A 24798-nucleotide genomic window follows, 5' to 3' on the forward strand; every position below is an offset into this window, starting at 1 on the left:
GAAGCTCATAAAATGGGAAAAGCCACCCATCTGTGTGCGGAGAGTAACACTTCAAGAGCAAAACTAAAGCCCTAAAGGAGACATGCAAGCTCAAAGACATGCACAGATAAATCAAAAGCAGCAATCTAACATGCTTTGATGAGGCTTTAGAAGCTCGAGAGGAGTGAAATTCCCCTCTCACCAGACCAGACTGATGCCTCTGTTGAAATAAATTCCCTTGATTTTAGTATCCCTTTAATATGATAACAGTGAAGATGCATTTTTACAGCTACCACAGCAGCTGGTGTTTACTGGCTGCACTGAACTCCATCATAGCAAGAATTATTATTTCAAGTCTTTTGGACTCGTTGGGTATTTGCTGTGAAATCTAAGTCATTCATTTAAGATTTAAACGTTAAAATATTCAAGTCGAATGTTGACTTGAAAGCAAAATCAAACAAGTCAAAGGACTTGATTGTGAGAGCTTTGAAGGAACATTGACGAAATTGTCCACTCTTAACTTGCAGCTTGCTCGTGGACAATTAAAAGATTTGACTTGGACTTGTTTCAGCTGACTCAATGCATGGCATGACTTTTCTTGATGGACTTGAAGGAAATTTCTCAAGGGACAGCAGATTTCACTTGGATTTCCTGTCAGTGACCAAACGTGACATGGGCTTGTACAAAATGTGCTTTCTTGGTTAATGACTTGAGACTGGCATTGCCATTGTCTCAAATGACTCTTTAAAAGGTTTCACTGCCAATCAGATTCATCCCAGTTTAAAACCAGTGCTTCATTCCAGTGCACGCCAGTTCTTAAACAATTTGAGACTGGATGTCCAAGTCAAGTCTTGAGCTGTTTTTTTAGTCTGGCGATACTCACATGGCCCGCATGTTGTTCTCTGGTAGCAGTGGGATCTCCAGAACCTTGGTGTTGTTATGCATGGCCTCGTGGCTCGGGGTGGACACCGTCTTGCCTGTGATCCGGTGGACCTGGTAGAAGGCGTGTGGCCTCAACAGCCTGTCATCAGCTGTGCCGATGAACAGCTGCAAAGTCAGGGGTTCGCTCTCCATGTAGCCGTGAAGCTAAGAGACAAAGAAACGACGGACATGTGCGGTCAAGCTTACAAACTGTCAGAACGAAACGCAGGTCTTTCAGAGGTCAGGCTTTCCAACAAAGTAGCCTTTTAGGACCGTGTAATCATCACCCTTTTCATCTTTAATTTACTACCAACATCCTGTGCCCACTTCCTCTACGAGTTCATGTCAGGTCTGCCAAGATGTTGATCCAACAGTGGCTCAATCTCATGGGGCCAAAGAGCGGTAAAATACACCTACAGTCTGCAGCTTTGTGATTTGTGAGCACCATGCTCGCCTTGTGACATGACTGAGGCAGTGTTTTGGAAAAGTCAAGGTCGAGCCGTTTAGACCCAAACAGGGACAATCAGGGTCAAGTTAACTGCTTGCTACAGTTGGTGGGCTCGTCCCAGAGCATCTAAAGTAATCCCAGACCTTCATAGGTGTTGCCTGACAAGAGGCCTCCTGCCAGGATGACCTCAACCTCCCAGACTGCAGAGTGCAGGCACGAGGCCCAAACCCGCAGGCTGAAATTTGAGAACAGCGGCTACTATTGACACTCTGTCAGAGAGTTATGTATGTTATCCATACAATGCAGCAGAAGAATTACAGCAGAATATTTAACATTAGTTTTATGTTTACATCTAAGTAAATATGAGTGAGGCTCGACATTTTATACCACTGTCAATTTAAACTGAGGAAACTAAACAGAGAAAAGCAACATTTTTTTTTATTTTTAAACCATGATTAATATGTTTCAGCAAACATCAACATGTGGATTAATATAAAAATGAACTTTCTTTTTTTTTAAAAAGTGCTCTTTTTTTCCAATCTGTAATTTTTTAGGCTCTTAAATTTCCTCCATCTTTAACCAAAACATCCCAGCTGGACTTGCTCCTGTTTGGCTAAACAGTCATAAAGTTTTTCCATCTTTTAAATTACATTAAGCAATTCTGCTTCACTTGAAATGCCTCCAGTAATCAGGTTTGAATTAGTGTCGGCCATTCAGGGTCAAGTATTGGGACGTTTTTTTCCTCTCTCTATGGGCTATTAGTATTCAAATGTATTCAAAAATACAGTTTAACTAAGTAGACTTTATTGCATGCTATCACGCAGAACAGCACTTTATCTTGACTGATTAAGAGCTTCTAAGAGTCAAACTGGTCTGAGTCTGCAAGCAAAGTGTTATAAAACGAGAACTAAACGCACATCGTCATCCACAGACCCGTCAAAGCGTAATAGAGGCCGACACTCAACCCCGACTAATTATAAGGCACTTTGGAAAAGAGTGTCGGCTGAAACAATCAGTGTGGAAATGTTGAAATGAAGACCGCACTTTTCACTTACATAAGGGGAGCACTCGAGGCGAGCAGCGCCCACAATGAGAGTGAAAGCCTCAGACTGGGGAGGCATAACATGTGATTTGGAGGAGGATCCCTGTCAGGGTTAAGAGCCTGCGAAAGCCCCGTATATTTGTGTAAGGAAATGGGTTGCTGCCTAGCAATGCTGTTTATTCAGGCAGCAGGAAGGAGTGTGATGAAGTGAGGTAGTCTGCTCGCGAGGTTAGTTACTCTCAAACTGTAATTACTTACAGATTACTGATTATCTGCTTTGAATTATTATCAGCAACAAAGTCTAGACAAATAGAAATAATCAAACTTGATAATGTCATCTGACTGCTTTCAGCTGTTTTTGGTTTCTTTGCTTCCAAACCTTTACAAAGCATCCATTTAGAAATGCTCGTAATTTATGTCAGCATCATCATCCATCATTTTAAGACACAAGCAGCAATCATGAAATTAAGAAACCTTTCCCTTTTAGTTTTTCTTCTCCGTGATCTGAATCATATGTTTTTACAAAGCAATTCAAGCAGACAACAGTTATGATTTGTTGATGCAATTAAAATCACTGAGATACAGCTTCATGTAAATCCACTGCTCTTTCACTCTGGCAGTTTGACGCTGGCGAAGCAGCCAAGCCTCCCCAGTTCACATTATCACCCACAAGAGGAATGCCGAGACTCCGGCCGGGTGAGGGCGACCAGCGCTTCCTTTCCATTCCTGTGATGCCCCAGCAACTCTAAAATGGTTATAAATGGGAATCCTCCATCTTTATTTTCAAAGAGAGATAACCCAGTATGTCTCAGATGGCATTTGCTAATTACACAGGCCAAGAAAAAGCACATGACGCCAAAATAACAGCATCTAAATCTACAAAAACATACTTCAAAAGAGCATGTTGGGTACTTTTTGGTCAGATCATAAAAGCTTACTTCAGTCAGGGTGAAAAAGAGGACCTCACAGACATGAATACAGAGCATTTCCTCTCCACCAAAGTACAGCTTGAAACCCTGAGCATAAGCTGCGGTGAGGACTGGACGCAGCACTTCAGAGGGGCATTCTTCAGTCTGCTGCTGGTGCAAGGGCGGGTGTGGTTGAGGCAGGCAGCAGTGATGGCATTGAAAAAGAACAGAAAACAGCCAGCTTAACTGTGCTGATGCTAGAGGTGGAGAAAACGTGTACCACACTGAACAGGACCTTCCAGAATAAACTCTGTAAAGTCTGGGCAGGGTTTGAGTCAGAAAAGCGACGGGACGAGCCGCAGAGGCTTCGTCAGCCAGCGTCCGCGGCAGAGGCTGCGCGCACCGTGTAATCAGGAAGTCGCAGAGATGGAGCTGCCTTGTCTGAGGCTCCCTCCAATATCTCCATCACAGCCTGCCAGAAACGTGTGTGGTTTAGCTTGCTGCCGCCTCCGCAGGACGCAGGGCGCGATGATGTCAGCCGTACAGAGAGGAACTTTCCTAAACAAAGGGAAGTCTGTGTGGTTGGGGTGGTAGCTGGCAGAAAAAGTTGGGGGGGGAGGTTTAAAGAGAACACACACTCTCTATTTCAGTTGAGGTGAACCCAGACCCCTGTCATTAAATCATTAGCACCTTCTCATGGTGAGCCTCGCACAGATGTGCGGCTGTAGTTGCGACACTATGGCTAATACAACGTGTTTTGCTTTCCAGATTTTTCTATTCCAACGCTGCATACAAATGTAATATTTCTGTCCAACAAACAGAGGACTTCCATTCAAACACTATTACTTTTAACCTTTTAGTAAGATCACTCCAGGAAAAAAGACGTCACTACATCCTATTTTTAATACCAACTGTGACGAATGCTGTTTGCAATTAGTTACACGAAATCAATCACAGGCAAACTTTTTCAACTACAAAATTAGCAACAGGAAAAAAACAAAACATCCTAAAATTGAGTATTTGTATATTTTTTCCTGGTGCTCCTCCATCCTCACCATCACTAGCCACAGCTATGAGCTGCTCCTCCTCATCCGTGACGCACTCAAAGGTCGAAAGTTTTAACTTGCGTTGACAGACTTTTTGTCACTATTGCGCAGTTTGTGCACTCAACAAAAATGCCAAATTCTCTCTCAGATAAATACACAGTTGTATAAGCACTTTGTTAAATAGACTTAAGGGCTCTTTGACTAGCATGCTGCTGGTTCTTTCCCTTTCATGATACAAAATAAAACTTTATATCATATAGTTATCAATATCCAGTCCAGCTTATTTTATTATCACTTATTTTAATTCACTTAAGTCCAAATGTGTTGAGAGTGAACATGTTGCATGGACATGAAACCAAACAGCAACCTCAGCAGCAGAAAAATCCAAGTAAATTTGAAATATCAAAAACTGCAGTTCTTCTAATGGCCACTTGAGGCTGATGAGTTAATACCCACTGGATTAAATGGCCAAGTTTGGAGACGGGATTTTTTTGTAACCAGTTCAAATTGTATTCATGTTACGTGTTAGTAAAGGCTGCTTTGAGTAATGGGCGCCGTATCATATTGTTCAGTATTTGGTTGGATTAAAACAGACAAAGGAGTCAGAGTCAGTTTGTGAGGGAAGGAAACCTTCATGCCACAGTTTGCATCTAATTCTATCCCAGTGAAATACAGATACACCTTGCTAGCCAAGGTAGTAGTTAGCACTCCCTGACAACTAATCTAAACATGGGCATGTCTTCATCACAACAAAACAAACAAAAAACAAGAAAGCAATGCCCCATATACCAACGTCAGGGCTTCAAAACAGCAGTTCACAAACTGGCTACATTAAAATCACTCTTTAGCAATGTAAGAATTCCCTGATGCCCGAAGAAACATGCAAAACTGCTTAGTCTAAAAAAATATTTTATCAAAAGCGAAGGAAAAACACAAGAGTGTCTAGTAAATTCGTTGACTTTTTGTAACGTGTTAAGAAAAAGCCAGAAGGTGTTAATAAAACCAACAGAACTCCCTACACTCGCTTTGTCTAACGCCTCTCTGCAGACCCTTTATTTATTCAAACACTGAGGTCAGCGGTGTGGCGTAATGGTTGGGGGGACCAGATGGGTTTATAACCAAAACATCTGCAGATGTCCACATTTTTTCTTCTTGGACTCAACCACCACAGCTACTGTGGTTAAAGCTCATGACTAAGCTCTTACTGGCCATGCTACATTAGTTCGTAACTGTCTGCGTTGCACTTGAAAACGCAATGGAAAAATCTGAGTCACCCTCGTCTGGACAGGAACTGACTGCCTGAGTGGACTGGTCTGTCTAATAGCATACCTATGGTATTCCATTCAGAAATGTGACATCTTTAAATAACATAAGAGGCAGGTCATGAAACACATGTCGCTCTAATCTTTTGTAACACATGAGGTAAAAGACAAGAGGAGGGAGGTGTTGAGGTGAGAAGTGACGAGGTAAGGAGCCGGAGTAAAAATGAGCCTAATGGCCGAACCATGTGTTGCTCCGATTACCGCAGGAAACCGAAGCTTCGCTCCCAGTCAGTGGATGATAAATGTGAATCTCTTTGTTTTTCAAGCCACTTTCTTTTGAAATTCTAGATTGCGTTGCTTATTAAAATGCTCATATGATACAAAGGAAAAACATTATTCTTCACATAAAGTCACTGTAAGTCAAAATGCAAATAAGAAGCACTGGTTCTAGCAGACCTGAATGACTGGGTGTCCTCCCGCCAGAGCCTTCACTGCTCCCCTGCTGCCCTCTGTCTCGTAATGGGCTCGGTGGTGGGACTTGGGCTGCACTTCGATCTGCAGGCTGTACGGCCCGGAGCTGGATGGCAGCTGCCAGTCGAGAGCTGGCAAAGATGGGCTGTAGTGGCAAAAAAAAAAAATACATGTTCAACATGTCACCTTAACAAGAGGAAGGCTTATTTTAGATGGGCTTATCAAGGTAGAATGTGCAGAATGTGGATACTGCGATACGCCAGAGCATGTAATAAAGCCAGTAGCTTAAAGATACTTAAACACACTAATCCTTACTCAAAATTCACTCCGGTTCCAGGCATAGTGAAAGAATAACGGTCTTTGAACAACACATCTGATCAAATGCCAGAAATACTAGAAGAATTTTACATTTAAATGCATTTTTTCATGCTTGAGTAAACCACCATCCTTACCTGACATACTGCTTTGGCTTTGACCAGGAATATGGGTGTTGTGGTACATCCAGAAACCCACCGCAGTAGCCCTCCTTCTTCAGGGACATGCGATTTGCTGGGTGCTCATCCTGACACAGCTCCCTAGGGCTCAGCTCCTCACCTCTAGGCTCCACCTTCAGGTTGATGGTGGGGCTGGGCTCCAGGCTGGTTTTTCGGGCCTTCATGGGGATTCCCTCTCCGAGGTCAGTCATTCCATCTGTGGTCAAGGCATTGATGGCTGCCAGGATGGCTGAGTTGGTGTACTGGTTGGTGTTTGGCAGCCAGGTCTCCTCTGTGACACTGAGGCGAGGAGATGTCTGTGGGGACAGACCTGGGGAGTGGTTGGGTGAATAAGGGAAGTGCTTTTGTGGCGCTCCGCTGCCGTTTAAGCTGTACTTCCTCTTTGCACCACAGGGGGAATTGGGCCTGGAGCCACGCTGTCCCATCCAGGTGTCGTCCGTTATACTCGTGCGAGGGGACGTGGAGGGGGAGTGACGAGGAGAGCCACCGGAGGCGCAGCCGTCGCTGGGGAGGGTGAGGGTGGAGCCCTTGGGGGACACAGAGGGAGACTGCCAGGGGGAGTTCTGGGGTGAGTTGTCGTAATTGTAGGAGAAGCTTGACTCATAGGAGGATGCATCGGACAGGTTGCTACGTGATGAGACGCTGCTGGCCGGACTCAGGCAGCTGGGGTCACGGTAGCCATCTGCACTAGGGATGGTCAGTGTCACTATGGAGTTGACTCTCTTAGCAACAGGAAGGTTGCTTTCCTCCACCTCATCCTCAGGAAACTGACCGTAAGCTGTGATCTCGATACGAGGGCTCTCCAAGGTCGGGGCTCCGTTTGGGCGGATGCTTGTGGATGAAAAGTATCCGGCTGCTCTCATGTCATCCTGGGAGTCATAACTGTGAGGCTCGCTGACAGAGACAGATATGGCAGGGCTGGACTGCAGGCTGTGGTACTGGGAGGGAAGACAAGGGTTGCCCAGTGGGAGAGAGAGACTGACGTTTGGCGTGTAGCCATATGCATCTGGAAAGCAAACAGATTGAGTTTGTTACCATGATAATCAAACACACATTCACTGGCTGCACTCACTGTGAGGGAGACCGATGCCAAAGTTAAGTCTTATGAGAGCTGTTGCAGAGGCGTTGGCTGTAATGGCATAAGAACAGCTTGCCTACTGGATCTGGCCTTGACCATTTCCTGAGGCAGAAGGTTTGCAAGTTGAAAAGGTATCGCCTCATCTGAAAAGGATCTCAAAACACGCCAGTCAGGCCAGTGATACAAACTCTTTCTGAATGGCCCAAATTGTACAAAGCAAATTGGGTGGGAAATCCGAATAAAGGAGCCAAAAATAACTCCAGTCTAAAAATAACCAAAAGCAAAACCAGGTAATTTTTTTCCACTCCACATTTGCCAGATTTATACCACTTAATGCACACGGTGCCCATAAACTGTAACATTATGAAAACACACTGATGCTTTTGTTGGCCCGTTTCATGTTGTAGCAGCCATCGAAAATAAACACAGGAGGGACATGACTCGTTTATTTGCATGCCGTAAAGGTGCACGCTGTACCAAGCCAGGAGAAGCTTGTGGTGTTGTGCCAGTGCTCCCGCTGGGACACATGAAACTCTGCCCATCTGTGGTGATGGCTGAGGTCACAATTAGGTGCAGAGGCGGGGGGGGGGTTGACATGGGAAAGGCAGTTGTGGTTATATGGTGCATGAAGCCGGCTGAGTGTGACCACAGCAGGGCACATTGATACGCATGGAGACGGCGGCTGCAGACAGACATATGCAGTCACCGCAGCTCCTGTCTGCTGTAAATTAGAGAGAATTAGGGGCCCAGCCATAAAGACTATGACATCAATGCAGCACCATATGACTCCTTGTAATAAAAGAAAATTATGCCTACATTTAAAATCCTGCTTGTGGTAAGTGATACAGTAGCACTGAAGTGTGTGTTTTCTAAAATTAGCTGACATCCTGACAGTTTGCCTTGAGGGGAGGGGGGCTAGCTGCACCATCAAACGACTCTGCTCAATACTGTCCTCTGAAGCACTCGCACACTGTTACCCACAATGCCCTGTCAGTCCTCAGCGACTAACATTATTGGGCGCACTTTTTAGTCATGAGAGATTCACAGCAACAGAACCACGCCCACCTCGTCCAAATCAGCAGGGAGGGGCACTCACTAAATAGCTACACCGCTGCTTTAATACTGTAATTAACTACAATATACTGAGATAGTGTAGATAAGACCCACGGTTCAACAACACATCCCAGTTTAATGTGTTGCATGCGGGTGTAAAGTGTCAGGCACTGACAAGAAGCTAAAAAAAAAATGCCACGTTAATAGCCGCACCTCGCTGTGATTAAAAATAAATAAATAAAATATAAACTAAACACTCTGATGGGGAAGCCTAGACAAAAAGTCAAACTCACCCTCTTCAGCAGATTTCATTTTCCCCTTTGAGCAGAGCAACTTCTGAGATCAAACTCTGAGTACAGCTGCAGGCGGATACGATTCCTTATCCATATAGTGGAGCGGATAAATTCCCCCAGCTGTTGCTCAGGATCCTCTCTCGCTGTTTCACCACGATCAGAAATCACAAATTATTTCGGTGGAAGGGAAAAACGATGGTTCTCTATTCTTTCAGATACAGGAGGGGGGGAAATGCATTCAAAGTGGGGGGAAGAAAAATAAGCGACGAAATGTTAAAACACGTGGAATAAGGTCATGACTAGGATGCAGACGTTTGCGCTAAGAAAGGCTATCTTCGTCGCTGTGCTGAGATATCTGACTCTTTGTTGGGGGATCCTGCCTCTGCTGGGTCTCCGTGACGCACTGCTTCGGCGCACAGAGAACTTGTGCGCTTTTAAAGCTGGGGATCACCTCAGCACCGACGCGCCGCCCTTCCTTCGCTCTGACGCATCTGCGCGTCCGACCACCGCACGGGTCCAGCGGAGATCCTCTCTCTCACTGGGGGTTTCCAGAGGCAAAAGAGGCCAATTAGAGAAGCTGGCAGAGAACCTCGAAAGATCCGAGAGAGTAAAACAAGCCACGCCAAACTGCCGAGCTCCGAGTGATTGGAATGAAACATCCAATGCAAAAGCTAATCCTGCACAATGTGAGCCAGGGCGAGCATCCTGTTGAATATAAACAGTGGAATAACTTGAGTTGGAATGACACAGCACAGCACAACACGCTATGAAATGTTAAGGTAACAGATCTTAAAAGAAAACGTGCAACTCAAACTGTGCCCTCGTCATCTATTACTGACTAAATGAGCATAAACAGCGTTAATCTGCAGTTTCCACCCACTTTATCTGCTGAATCTGTTCCTCTTGGCGTCACTTGCAAAGGAGTGATCAGCGCGCTGCTGTAAGACGCTGCACATGGAAATCAAGATTTATGTGCAGTCTAATCCTCACGAGCATTGTACATTAAACTGCTGCCATTTTCACCCTGAAAGAGCCATTCATCATCTGGTTAGCGTAGGATGTTAAGTTAAAGGCTGCCTGCTTGTGGAATTTCAGATGGCGCTGCAGAAGCAGCAGAGCAGGTGTGCTGGTACATGCAAGAACATATAGTGACCACCTTGTGCACTTTCATGACCAACATATAAAGCATGAGAAATCCTTGAGATCTTGTTTAGGCCTCTCGTGGGTTTTTGAAGTTATTGCAAAGGCAAATAATTGTTTTTCCATTTCCCCCTCCCTGACAGAATGCAGGTCTGCGGGGCACAAACACATATAATTATGTGTTTGCATAGGACTTGCATAGGAGCACTATATAAAAATCAAGTGCTATACCCAGTCATTTGACACGCTGAACTGAGAATGTTCATAGAGTTTTCCACAGGCCGCTCCGTGGTCGGTGTAGACTTATTCGGCTTCCCTATCCTCAGCACTCGCAGGCTGGGTTGTTGCTATCTTTGGAAGGTCTGGACCTTCCAGTAGCTGGCAGCAGGCCCGAGGTTTCTGTGACGACAACAGTCACATGAGGCTCTCTAACGGTCTGTCTATCCCTGGAGGTGGGAAGCTACTTTACAGAATCATATCAGCAGGCCCTGTTTGGTGTGATACTGGTGGTGTCAGGCTAAGGCCACTCTCAGTTTGGACGTGTTATGGTGCACCTTTATTTAAAGGTCACTCTTTTATCTTTTCATTTTAACTCGAGTGTCTGAAGCATTATCTTTCCAGGAACACTTTACCCATCTCTCAGGTAATCCTGGAGTGTGCTTTGCTGAAAGATTTCTCACCGTGACGACGAGTAACACATCTAATATGTTGGTATGTAGAAAAGGGGGCTTTTGCAGAATGCTTTTTGCATTCAAGACATTGTTATATCAGACTGATTCTACCCTTTAGTCCTGTGTGCAAGAGCAAAACTGCAGCTCAACCAAGCTACATTCCACCATTTTTAAAAGTTTGTTCACAAATATACTGTATTAACATAAATAAGGCAACTGGTTTCAAAATTTGGGAGACAAAGCATTTTAAATTCACAGTTAGATATGGTAACTGATGCCAGTAGCAACTCTGGTATCAGATAACTTTGTTTGATATTTGCTTTTTGCTTTTTCTGACTGCAAAGATGAAAAAATTAAATATTGCCATCCTGCAGACTCTCCTCAGAGTGGAAACCTTTTTTTTTTTTTTTTTAAAAAAGAATAGAGATTTCACCAAAGCATTGTCTGAACATTTCCCACCCAGATTTCATGGCAATAGTCATGACATTTCACTCAAAACCACAAAGGAGGTTTTAGGCTGTTCTAAAGCATAGTTTCCTGTCAGACAAGGTAACACAAACTTGCTACCTTTACTGTACATGGACTGTTTGTACTAACATACATACATACACAGCCGCCTGTCTAAAGGCCTGCTCTAAGCCAGGAAAAACTCTGATATAGTAATCGCATGGCCGTACTGCGGGAAATGTGAGAGGATCAACAGAGTCAACAGGTTTCATCCTGTGAGAAACATGAGCATTTGATAGAAATCCATTTGACAACTGTTTAGATATGTCGGTCTGAGCTGACTAACACCAGTGGGAGTAAAAAGCCTCAATTTCACCAGAGAGAAATATTTAGAATAAAAATAGGCCAATTAATATGTTCTCACTTAGTTTGCATATAGTTAGCAGCCCATTTCCTAAATTAAATGCAGAAGGTGCAAACTCCACTAGTTCTGTGTGCGTGTTCCGCACCCATTAGTTTATCTGTGTCAAGGTGCAAACTACATCATGCACAATTTTCCTCACAGTACGACTCCTTCCCTGCACTTTGTGGGACTTTGTGCGACTGGCTGTTAGAGAAACAGTTTTAGAAATCAGCTCTTAATCCACATTTATCTCCATTATGCAACATCATGGCATGCATGCCCCCACATCCAAAGCAATATTCCCTCCTCACCCACTGGGATCTCATTTTGGCTGAGCTTTCTCTCCTCACCAGAATATCTGCGGGAGTGACGGCACTTGTGAAACCCTAGCCGTCTGTTTCATCACGGGGACGTGGCTCGGTGGCTCTCCAGTCATTTAAAGAGCCCCACTCGTTTCTTTGACCTCATGGAAAGCTCTTGTGGGGCTGTGTGTGTGTGTGTGTGTGGTGTGTGGTGTGGGAGGGGGGGGGGGGGGGGGGCTAACTGGGGCAAAAAAGGGGGGCCGGGTTGCCACTCCACAACTATGTGTAACTGAAACATGTGCTGCAGTAAACACTTCCACCACTCCGCAGTTAATAAATAGCTCTGCTGCTGATTGACTCGTGGACTCTTCTACGTCAGCGAGGTGCTGGGGCTCGTAGTTTTTCCAGCGATGCCTGTTGTTGGTTTGTGGACCAGCCTTAGTAACAGGCCACTAAAGACCGGATGGGTCCAAAGCCACAACTGAAAAAAAGAATACAGCAGATAATGAGAAACAACGCCAACATCCTGCCCTGATAATGTAGGCAGAGCATGACAAACAGAAGAACTGCTTTGATATCAGCAAAGCTACTTGTCAGTATTGATGCAAAGTGACACAACATATGTTGACCGGATGGACTCATAGAGCTGTTTTAGCTCTATGGGATGGCTCCGAATTAAGCTTCAAATATGTTAAGACACCATCAAAGTCCACATCAGATCTTGGTATTTGAAACATTGGTAAAAAAACAGGTCTCAAACACAGATCTGATTCTAAATAAAATCTTTGCTCGCAAGTTTGTTTGGTTTTTTATTATGACAAGGCATTTGTTTCCTCTGAAGCCCTTTTCAAGTTCTCTGATTTAAGGTGGAGCTTCCTTTCTGGCATGTGGACAACATTTTATATTTAAGGTGGGTATCTGATGAATTCATGCATTTCTGCAGCCATTGGCAAGGCTTAGAGTGTTTTTGTGATATGCAGACATCCAACATTTTTTTTTTTTTTTTACTATGAGTTAGTTTAGTGTAGTAGCGAAGGCCTTACTGGTAAAGCAGAACCAAGCAGGAACCCCCCCCCAGGCTAAAAAAACAACATAGAGGTGCCTGTGAGTGCAGTTCCTCAAATGGCCACTTGAGGCTAGCTCCAGCAGGGTCAGTCCCAATAGACTCCCATGTTAAAAACCTGCTAAAGTCATGTCATGAAAGATGAAATTATTAGGAATCTAGCCACATTATTCTTTTTATTATTATTATTATTATTATTATTATTATTATTATTATTATTATTATTATTATTATTACAGAGTTATTACAGTCTTGTAATTTGTAATTAGTCTTCATTTTGACTTAAAAAAATCGGTTTAATTTCTGTTAATTCCCAGAGTGGATTTCTTGTTTCTTGTTTAATTTGAGTTTTTAGTGTTTGAAAATGTTTAGTTTTAGTTTATTTTTTATTAGTTTCATGTCTTTTTCGCCCCTCCCTGAGCCTGGTTCTGCCGGAGGTTTCTTCCTGTTAAAAGGGAGTTTTTCCTTCCCACTGTTGCCAAAGTGCTTGTTTATAGGGAGTCATATAATTGTTGGGGTTTTCTCTGTTTTCTTTGCATTATTGTAGGGTCTTTACCTTGAGGCAACTGTTGTTGTGATTCCAGTTGTGAAAACCAGTACAGGTCTTACTGGTCTAAATAAATACATCTATCAAACTCTCATGAAGCAATTTTTGATGAAAATATTTTAACTAACAAACACTAAAATTAAGGATATTTCCTAATTTCAATTAGTTTTTATTTTCTTCAAAAGTCTAGCTTTTATTTTTACTTTTTAACATGTTTTTTTCACATTTAGTTTTTCGTTTAAGTTATCTATAATAACCGTGGTGTCAACATATGGCCAGATTGCTAACGCAGACCAAACTGGGTTTTGGCGTAAAAAAGAGCACTTTAGGTGTTTACAAAGAGAGCGCAGCAGTAAGATTATACGTGAGAGGAGGGAACTCAGAGTAACTGAACCTGTTGCATATGTATTTCTGGGAGTTGATGCATCACTGCTTCCAACACGCAATCTACTGTTAATTACATCAATATTTAACGCCGGGGGAAAAAAGCACGTCTTATTTTTTACGCTTGATGTTGAAATGAACTTGAACTCTAAACTGCGTGTAGAAAACAGCACAACTTTTGTAAATGACCCATAAAACTAACCACACCTATTAACACTATTTGTGGATTGCCCTTATTATCTACTCAGACAATTCAAATCACCAATTTAGACCTGCTGACTTTACCTTTAGTAGCTTTTTTTTTAATGTTATCACTGATCAATGATATGTCAGGATGTGTGCGAAACTGCACTAACAAACTGTCGATGGATGCATAACTCAGGATCCACCCATCAACCATCCACCCACACAACCAAACATGGTTACTTCAGGCTAAAAACAAACTAACAAAAACATCATACCAACAGCCAAAATCTTACAATCCAGGAGGTCAAAAACCAGTGGGTCATGTCACGGTGTCTGTGTCCATCATCTATCTAAGGTCTACGGGTGTTTCATTAACCACACTCATTTGCTGTGTCACAATGCACTGACACTGACTGCAGCAACATAAGAAGGAAGCAAAACACAGTAGGTGAGTTAAAAACAGATATTCAGCTGCAGTTAGGCTGCTCTTTAATGTAAAGATTGACTTTGTAATACAGTAGCATATTGAGGGTTAAGAGCAGTAAAACACAGGGCACTTGTTGGGCAATAAAGATTGGCAGCAAGCAGCTGGCTCAAACTTTAATCCCAAATGAACATCTTGTAACAAGGGAACAGTCCCTGTGGCACACTTGAGTTGTTTGCCAAAGAGCATCCAGCCAGTTAAAAGTCTTAAGGTGGTGTACATGTGAAATCACGACATGACTGCAGCAGGTTTGAATCCCTGGACTTAAAGTGCATTTAAAGGGAGGCCTTCGCACTGCACGGTTGTGTGACCTTCGCTGTGAGCCAGCGGCGTGACTTCGTTTGGACAGCACAAACACAAACACAAAGCAGCGCGCTGAACATTTTCTTTATGGTGCAATCTCTCGGCTAATGAGTGACACAATCACATTGCTAATTTAATCAGGCTGTAAATCATGTTTGTGTCCAGGAAACTTTTAAATACATGTTTGACCCCACGTCTCCGTGTTCCCTGCTGGGAGCTGCCGAGCTGCTTTTCCCAGAGTTTCATGTGGTATATCATTTTAAGGGTCTAAGAGGGAGGGGTAAATCCGATCAGTGGGTTGGGGGTGGTCTCCCTATCACAAACCCACAGATTTTTGTCGTCTGCCATCCCGTGCGCGGCCGCTGCCAAAGTTTTGCGAGCGCTCTGCCTGGTATGACGTGGTTTGGACACGGCGAGGTGGAAAAGACCTCGACTGGATTTTCTTTCCACAGTTCTAACCCTCAAACTCCAGAGCCCGGCTTTATTTGGGTCTGAACAAAAACATGATGGAACATTGGGCGGCATTGTAAGTTATACAAAAACCGAGAAACAACTGGCCCAAAATACCAGCTTTCCCACTGCTCAATCACCTGTTTGTTTTGGAAAAATAATTTGGAAGGAAAGTGAAAAATTAATACTGTAGGTCTTTGTGTTTTTAAGCTTCCTCACACACCCCTGTCACCATATGTGCTTTCATAACTGCTATTTTATAAAGTGTTTCTTGATGTAGAATAATAAAACATTAAAAATAGTCCCTGTGACCAAGAGTTGAGTTCAGACTGTGACCAGAAAACTGGTTTCAAGGGACATGAAGTAATCTGGTACTGGCACAGCTTTACAGTGGCCTGAAAAGACACGAGAGCGATGAAAAGAAAGGTATTCAGAGCTGAGATCAAACAAAAATGTGAGAGTGTAAAAGTATTATATCACCATGAAAACACTCTATGAACAATTCTGCTTTATAACTGCTTAAGAATGAAGCATTGGAAGCCAGATGTCTCACCACCTGGTTGAATCATTGGTACTGAGTGAACCCTGTACTCTTATTATCACCTGTTTGAGCTATAAGGGAGTAAAAAAAGAAACATTTTTGGAGTTTTTGGACCATAAAAACTTTGTTCAACATTCACCCTGTCAGAGGAGTGGTGACCCCTCACCACACCCCACCACCATGCCCGCTCTTTCTTACAGTCAGACTTCCTGTCTCCCGTCAATGTTCTCCTTTTTTCTCGACCGCCGTGACGGAATCCCCTGCTCTGTTTCCTGTTTTGAAGGCCTGTTGCTTAGTTACATGCAAGGGAGGGGTTTTTAGAGCTGAGGGAGCGTTTGCAGCAGACGGCCGGGAGGTTCGTTCTCCCTCGCTCTCTCTCTAACAGTCCCAGAGCTGGCATGAGGCTCAGGCATAACAAGGATTGAGCAACAGCTCCCTGAGGCACACAGCCGGTTACTGTCTCTTAACTGTTGGTCAGTGGCAGGGACACCGTGTCCGAAGGTCATTTACATAAGTGAAGAATGGCGATAGTGTAACTGCAGGGGAGTGTGGTTACCAACAGACTAGTTTGTTACTGTGGTACAAACCGAAGGAGAAGAAGCCTATTGGCCCAAGAGGAAGTTTGCACTCGGATGATACTGGTCTGCAAATTCTTCAGTTAGTGCAACAACCTCAACGCATATCTGTGCTCTCATCACAAGAAACAAGTTTTTATTTTTACTGTACATGGAAAAATATTGCAGCAGTACGAAAAGTATTAAAAGTAGATACTGTATTCATTATGATTATCACAGAAAGTCTAAGTGAAAATCTAAGTACAACTTTACTGCTTCCATAAGAATTAAGAGGGTAAGCAGCAGCCAGGTGCTGCTAATCAAATGCACTTAACTGCTCATCAGCAAGTGTGAGCGCCTCTATAAAAGCAGACGTTTTGGCAGTTTGCTGGAGCATTCAGGTGCCAAGGAGGAATAACATTAGCAATGATCATACAGAAGTACTTGTTGCTGCCCATCAATCTGGGAAGGATTATAAGGCCATTTCCAAACAGTCTGACATCCATCATTCTGCAGTGAGGAAGATTATTTACACGTGGAAAACATTTGCCAATCTTCCCGGATGTCTCGGCAAATTCAGTCCAAAGTCACTCAGAGAAATTGCAAAAAAAACTGCTGAGAGCTACATCTCAGACACTAAGGGGGTCAGTTAGCATGTTAAATGTTAAAGTTCATGACAATACAATTAGAATAAGACTGAACAAGCATGGCTTATTTGGAGGGCTTGCTCTAAAAAAAACAAGCAAACCTGGCAACCCTGCTTACGTTTGGAAAATGTTTGCATCAAAGTATTTTAAACTCAAATGTCAGACCACCTGTCCAACAACTGAAGCTTAGCTGAAACTGGTCGTGCAGCAGGACGTCTCAAACACAACAGCAAATCAACAGAATAGCAGAAAAAGAAAATAATCAATATGTTAGCAATGATCCAGTCAAACTTCAGACCTCAGCTCGATTGAAATGTTGCGTACCTTTGATTAAATGAGTTGTGCATATAGGTGACAATAATTTGTATGTAGAATCTCCAATAAATACATCAAGAAATGCTGCACTTGCTCCCACCAAAAAGCAGCATATAAAGTCAATATTGTTTCTTTAAGGTGCCAAATGGAGTTAAAGCATTTTAAATGCTAGCTGACAATGAAGCTCTAAATGGGTTTGAGTATCTCTAGTAGCAGCTTTAAAGAATATAATTAATTACAATGTAAAGTTTAAACACTTCAGGTTCTGGCACTGACAGTTTGTATATAAGTAATGAAAGTAGTTGAAGAATGCATGGAGCATTTGTGCCTAACACTGTATGATCTTTACCTTATATTTTAAATGACCTTATGGGAACTGTTGTTATGAATTTGCACTATATAAACAAAACTGAATTGGCATTCAGATAAGAGGAAGAGGAAAGAGATGAAATGTTGGCAGAAGCTAGAGATGAAAAAAAAATCATGTGAAATTTAAGCTGATCAGCAAATAATGACAGAAACTCAAATTTAAGGTGGAGCTGGAAGCGCCAGAAATAGTTGAAGGGGTTAAAATATTGTGAAATATTTACAACCGAGATGGTTTATAAAAGAGCCGGAGTCAAAGCAGTCGTTTTATTCTAGTCTTAATGAGTGAGCTCTGAAAAAAAATCTTTAACACATCAGTTTACCTGAAAGTTAAACTGTTTGAATAGCACAAACTCAGCGTGACCACTGTTGGTATTTAAGGAGTGAACAACAGTTAAAACACCAGCTGGTGTATCTCACATCTTGACATCTGAAAACTCAGAGTTTAGCTGAAATTCCAGCTGAATATTTGAACTGGTGTTTGAAGGTTGAATGCAAGTGAAATGCCACCTGATGTCAGTGCACCAAAAACAGCTGCCAAGAAAAACAAGCAAACAATTTAACAGCAAAACAGTGTGTGTATGGAGGTGTGATACCACCTGATGTGTGAGCTTTCCTTTATTGTCTGTCATACATAAATTTAAAATGTTGGACACTCATGTCAAACAATGTCCAAAGTTTTGCATAACAAGGTGAGTGTATGTGAGTCAAATCTTTAGGGTTCAGACAGATCTAAAAAGTCCGTTTTGCACAGTTTTTTTCTATTCCTGAGTCTGAGTGATGTCAAAGAGCAGTGACTTTGTAAATGAGCAGCCGTGCTGTTTAAACCTTCTCTTTGTAAGGGGCAGCCAATCAAAGGAAAGTTGTCTGAGAGCCTGCACTAAGGCCCAGTGTACTAGCCCAAGAGCCCAAAGACACAAAAACAGCGCTGATATGGAGATAACAGATCATCTTTAAAGTGTTGATGTGTTAATGATGAGATTCTCTCTGTATGACTCTTTTTTCCTGCCTCTCAACCAACCTATATTGGTGATTGGCTGCCTCTCCTTGAGCCTGGTTCTTCCTGTTATAAAGGGAGTTCTTCCTTCCCACTGTCGCCAAGCGGTTGTTCATAGAGGGTCATGTGATTTGGGGGGTTTCTTTCTAATACTGTAAGGTCTTTACCTTAGAATATAAGGCACATTGAGGTGACTGTTATTGTGATTTGGCGCTATATACATAAAACTGATCGAACTGAACTGAAATGACTGTTTTTTTTAATATACATTTCCTAGAAACAACGTCTCACAGTTATACAGAGACTGATTCTCGGTACAGCTAAAGTCTGTTGAGCTGCTCCGCTGGGTGCATTTCGGAGTTTGTGGCTTTATTAATGATTATTCCTGCTGGTCTTAGGATTGAACCAGCAATCCCCAGCATCACCCAAAAAAACAATATCTGAAAAGCTGGAGTGCCTTTCTGGCAAGGATGCAGATTCTGTAATTTCAGCAGTTAATAATGCATTTTTTAACGTATGGATAAATAATTAAACGTTGGACCCCTGGAATGAAAAATAGTCTCGTCTTCCTTAAGGCACTTTAAAGTCCTCTCCCCCATTAAGCAAGTCAGGGAATATCATTAACAGTAACTTTATCTCTGCTCGTTGCCGTTTCTTAATTCAAACAGGGTGCTGTGGAATTTTATAATAAGCCCAGTCGGAGGGAATATGGCTACAGAAGCCACTTAGCCGCTTAGTAACAAGATAGCATAATGGCATAATGGCAGGGCTCTCCCTCCAGCAAATAAAAAAAGCTGCAAAAAAGTGAAAAAATGTACTAATTTGACAAATGCTCCATGCGTCTGAACTTTCTGCTGTGTAAGTGTTTTGTATTCCACTTACGGGTTGGCTAAAATCGAGTTAGGTCAAGAAGTGTTTTGCAAAAACGTCTCATCCTGGAGGGCTTCAAATTAAGTTATGGAGTCATTTTTTTATGACATGAGACAATTTGTTGTATACGAGAGACGAAACATTAGATTATTAACTTCCACTCCGACAGTGTAACAGCTTCACTGTTGTGTTTCTGCACTCACACTATTAAATCTGAGCTTGCAGCGGTTTCAGCAGCTAAAACAAAAAAACGGCTCGGGGATGTTGAAGTTGCAGTCCACGTGTGAATTCTCATGTCTATGGGTTTTACATAAAGTTTACTGAATGCATGTAAACCACATTTGACTATCAAAGTGTTGCAGGGACTGAAAACAGAAAATGCATGCTTGGTTGTACGCTATACAACTGATTCTAAACCCCAACAGACAGAAATATTGTCAATTCACTGAGTAAAATTAATAGTGATCGCTTAATTTTAATTAAATTCAGTTAAATATACCTGCAAAAGGTTCTAGCATATTCCAAACCTTTAATTTACTTGCCAGAAGAGTCATTGCCACCAAAATGGTAAATGGACTTCTTACATAGTGCTTTTCTGCTCTAATTCTCAGAACGCATGCCACATTCATGCCAGCACTTTGGCGACAGTTGGAAGGAAAAACTTCCTTTTAACAGGAAGAAACCTCCAGTAGAACCAGGTTCAGAGAGGGGGCGGGGCCATCTGCCATGACCGGTTGACATGAGGGGAAGAAGGCGGGACAAACGACACGCTGTGGAAGAGAGCAATCTAATGACAAATCTCTCACAGCGTGGTCAAAATGTTTGGATACTTTGTTAAAATGACTTTACAACTGTGTTTCTCATTCTTTCCCTTTATGTTTTAAGTGCCTACTTTACTGTACCAGACTACAGATTCTTCACAGGATACCTAAATATTGAGTTTAAGACTGGGAGCTGGTTAGCCACACAGCAAGAAGGTCCTGGGTTCAAATCCACCATCTGGCTGGGATATTTCTGAATGAGGGGACATCCAACACATCACTGGAAACGAAAGTTAATGGGTAAAATGCTAAAAATCTATGTGGACAATCTGTACCAAAAACAAGCACTGTGGGAAAAAAAACAATGGGTCTACTACACACAACACTATATAATAATAAAAAGATGTTGCTGGGTTTCTTGTTGCTTCAGTTTGTGGACAAAGAGACAATATGCTGTATCCATACTCTTTGCTGTTCTCCATCTCATCTCAGCTGTCACAGGGCGAGAGGCAAGGTACACCGTGGATATATTTCCGGTCTGTCACAGACATTCACGCTCACAAGTCGCACCTATTTAACCTAACATATATGTGTCTGGACTGCAGGACGAAGCCTAACCAGAGAGAACCCACGCAGGCACAGGGAGGACACAGAAAGACCCCAGCTAGCTGGTGGATCATATCCAGAAGCTTCTGGCTGTGCCATCAGCATCTCCCTATATCCATCCATCCATCCATATTCATTCTCTGCTGCTTATCCTTTTTCAGGATTCGTGGGGGGGCAGGAGCCTATCCCAGCTGTCTTAGGGCGAGAGGCAGGGTACACCTGGACAGTCTGTTGCAGGAGACACAGACATTCACACCCTATGGGCGATTTAGAGTTTCCAATTAACCTATCCCCACTAACTGCATGTCTTTGGACTGTGGGAGGAAGCTGGAGTACCCGGAGTGAACCCATGCAAACACAGGGAGAATATGCAAACTCCACACAGAAAGACCCCAGCCTGATGGTGGAATTGAATATAAATATTCTGACTCCTTTTCCTCTCTTCCTCCACTTTTTCCCTTGCAAAATATTTATATGAGCAGCTTCTACCATCTTCACAAATGGTTGTACCTCAGTTGTTCTAAAATGTTTTTGCAGTACTTACAGTGGGATGCAAAAGTTTGGGCAACCTTGTTAATAGTTATTATTTTCCTGTATAAATCGTCTGTTGTTACAATAAAAAATGTCAGTTAAATATATCATATAGGAGACACACACACAGTGATATTTGAGAAGTGAAATGAAGTTTATTGGATTTGCAGAAAGTGTGCAATAATAAAAAACAAAATCAGGCAGGTGCATAAAATTTGGGCATCACAAAAAAAAGAAAAGAAATCAATACTAAGTAGATCTGCCTTTTGCAGAAATTACAGCCTCTAAACGCTTCCTGTAGGTTCCAATGAGAGTCTGGATTGTGGTTGAAGGTATTTTGGACCATTCCTCTTTACAAAACATCTGTAGTTCATTCAGGTTTGATGGCTTCCGAGCATGGACAGCTCTCGCTAACTCACACAACAAATTTTCAATAATATTCAGGTTTGGGGACTGAGATGGCCATTCCAGAACGTTGTACTTGTTCCTCTGCATGAATGCCTTAGTGGGTTTTGAGCAGTGTTTCGGGCCGTTGTCTTGTTGAAAAATCCAGCCCTGGCGCAGCTTCAGCTTTGTCACCGATTCCTGGACATTTGTCTCCAGAATCTGCTGATACTGAGTGGAATCCATGTGTCCCTCATCTTTGACAAGATTCCCAGTCCCTGCACTGGCCACACAGCCCCACAGCAGGATGGAACCACCACCATATTTCACTGTAGGTAGCAGGTGTTTTTCTTGGAATGCTGTGTTCTTTTTCCTCCATGCATAACGCCCCTTGTTATGCCCAAATACCTCAATCTTAGTTTCATCAGTCCACAGCACCTTATTCCAGAATGAAGCTGGCTTGTCCAAATGTGCTTTAGCAAACCTCAAGTGGCTCTGTTTGTGCTGTGGGCGGAGAAAAGGCTTCCTCTGCATCACTCTCGCAGACAGAATCTCCTTGTGTAAAGTGCACCGAATGGTTGAACGATGCACAGTGACTCCATCTGCTGCAAGATGATGTTGTAGGTCTTTGGTGCTGGTCTATGGGTTGACTCTGACTTTTCTCACCATTCGTTGCTTCTGTCTATCTGAGATTTTTCTTGGTCTGCCACTTCGAGCCTTAACTTGAACTGAGCCTGTGGTCTTCCATTTTCTCAATATGTTCCTAACTGTGGAAACAGACAGCTTAAATCTCTGAGACAGCTTTCTGTATCCTTCCCCTAAACCATGATGGTGAACAATCTTTGTCTTCAGGTCATTTGAGAGTTGCTTTGAGACCCCCATGTTGCTACTCTTCAGAGGAAATTAAAAGAGGAGGGAAACTTACAATTGACCCCCTTAAATACTCTTTCTCATTATTGGATTCACCTGTGTATGTAGGTCAGGGGTCGCTGAGCTTACCAAGTCAATTTGAGTTCCAATAATTAGTTCTAAAGGTTTTGGAATCAATAAAATGATAACAGTGCCCAAATTTTTGCACCTGCCTGATTTTGTTTAAACAATTATTGCACACTTTCTGTAAATCCAAAAAACTTCATTTCACTTCTCAAATATCACTGTGTGTGTCTCCTATATGATATATTTAACTGACATTTTTTATTGTAACAACCAACGATTTATACAGGAAAATAATGACTATTAACAAGGCTGCCCAAACTTTTGCATCCCACTGTATATTCATGACTTACAGCTGTCTGATAGTTCTCATCAGATCTGAACTATCAGACAATTTGTAGACACCTGTCTTAATTAATTGTATAAATATCCTAAAACGTTTTCAAATGCTAGCAAAGAATGAGAAGTGCTCTTTCTGATGTGCACAATAACAAACTAAACCCAAGTAAATGAGAAAAACTGAGAAGAACTATTTGATGAAAGTGCACCAGACGTGATTTGTGTGGCCAGTAGTTTAAAAAGAAAATCAATATTCTCACATTAATGTGATCATTTCTAAACACATTCTTTTCCCTGACCGCTTTTTTAACCTTCAGAAGCACTTTAATGTTTTCTGTGCTTACTTCTGTACATCTGAACAGAGCGGAGCACTTAGGCCCTTCTGTCTCCGTTTATATAAGGAGATGTTTATTTATCAACCAATGACTTAGAGCACTTCAGCTCTCTTGTTTCTGCCTCACTCGGGAGCAAATTTTGAGCTTCTGGGTGAACATCGTTCTGCTGCACGGCCAACTCATCCTTGACGCTAATATGTTTCTAATCTCGGTGTTTAGCCGATGCTTGCTACTGTCACTGTGCTAAAAGGGTTCTCCGTTTTTTGTTTCTCTTTTCTTTTTGCATAACTGGTCATGTGTCATCTAGCAGTGTTAAATATTACTCAGTGCTAGGCAACTAATAACTTACCCAAGTTACATAGCAGTAGTTTTGTTGTACCTCGAATGAAGTGACTGATATTGAAACGGATTGATCTGATGTGTCGTTGGAGTTTTTCTAAAAGAAAAAAAAAAGCATTGGATGATTACCTGTATGCTCAAACTATGCTTGTTTTATTGGCGAACCTGTGCCTTTGGACCGTGATTGACAAACCCCTGGTGGTCTGAAGCCAACACACAAGTGCATTAAACCTGCAGTCTTTCTAATGGCCACTAGGGGGTGAAGCCTCTGGTTGCTAGAGGAAGTTTACTTAATAACAGACTATGAGGAAAATCTCCTCATTCATTCATTCGATACACATTTTTCTGATGAGTTCATGGTCTCGGTTGCTCGTTTCAGGGTTGGTGAATACAACGTGTTGTTCATTTTATGTGAGGGTGAGTGTTCATGTTTCTAAATCATATTAGTTTAAAAACACAATGCTGCTTTTCTTGAGGCTTCACAACACGACCTCAGTAACCATGGGTGATGGCGCGCTGTCCGTCTTTTATATACAGTCTAATTCCAGCTAAGTCAAAATCACAGTTTCTGTAACGCAAATACATTTAAAACCACTTTAAAGGTGTTTTTCATTTTGGTTTGTTTTTTAAGAAACAAAAATTCTAATTCTTTTATTTTTTTTCCCATAAAACAAACAAACAGTGACTGTACCATTACTCAGTTTCATCAAGAACACAAATGAATCTAAGAAATCTGCAGCGGTTCTCCTTTTAGTACAATAAATCATTAGTCCCACGAGCATTATCCGGTCCATCAAAGCTCCTTGTGCAGCACATTAACTCTATGCTTTTGCTGGTCTGGGAAACAAACCACAATAACTCTTTCATAAATGTTGCAAGAAGAGTAAAACACAACCTGCAGTGCA

The 24798-nt window shown here is 42.4% G+C and overlaps 1 protein-coding gene across 1 annotated transcript in view; it reads right to left on the bottom strand.

Moving 5' to 3' along the window:
• The window catches only part of nfatc1 (nuclear factor of activated T cells 1), a 47725-nt gene extending 38102 nt beyond the window's left edge, over window positions 1-9623 (bottom strand). The window contains exons 1-4 of the mRNA XM_040020918.1: window positions 8996-9623; window positions 6530-7577; window positions 6063-6222; window positions 863-1065 (exon numbers count right to left, since the gene is read on the bottom strand). Coding sequence (XP_039876852.1) covers window positions 863-1065; window positions 6063-6222; window positions 6530-7577; window positions 8996-9014 — 1430 coding nt within the window. The 5' untranslated portion in view covers window positions 9015-9623. The remainder of the gene's footprint in view (window positions 1-862; window positions 1066-6062; window positions 6223-6529; window positions 7578-8995) is intronic.
• Between the last annotated feature and the right edge of the window lie 15175 nt (window positions 9624-24798).

The sequence above is a fragment of the Simochromis diagramma genome, unplaced genomic scaffold (genome assembly GCF_900408965.1).
Source record: "Simochromis diagramma unplaced genomic scaffold, fSimDia1.1 OVJJ01000753.1, whole genome shotgun sequence".
NCBI lineage: Eukaryota > Metazoa > Chordata > Actinopteri > Cichliformes > Cichlidae > Simochromis > Simochromis diagramma.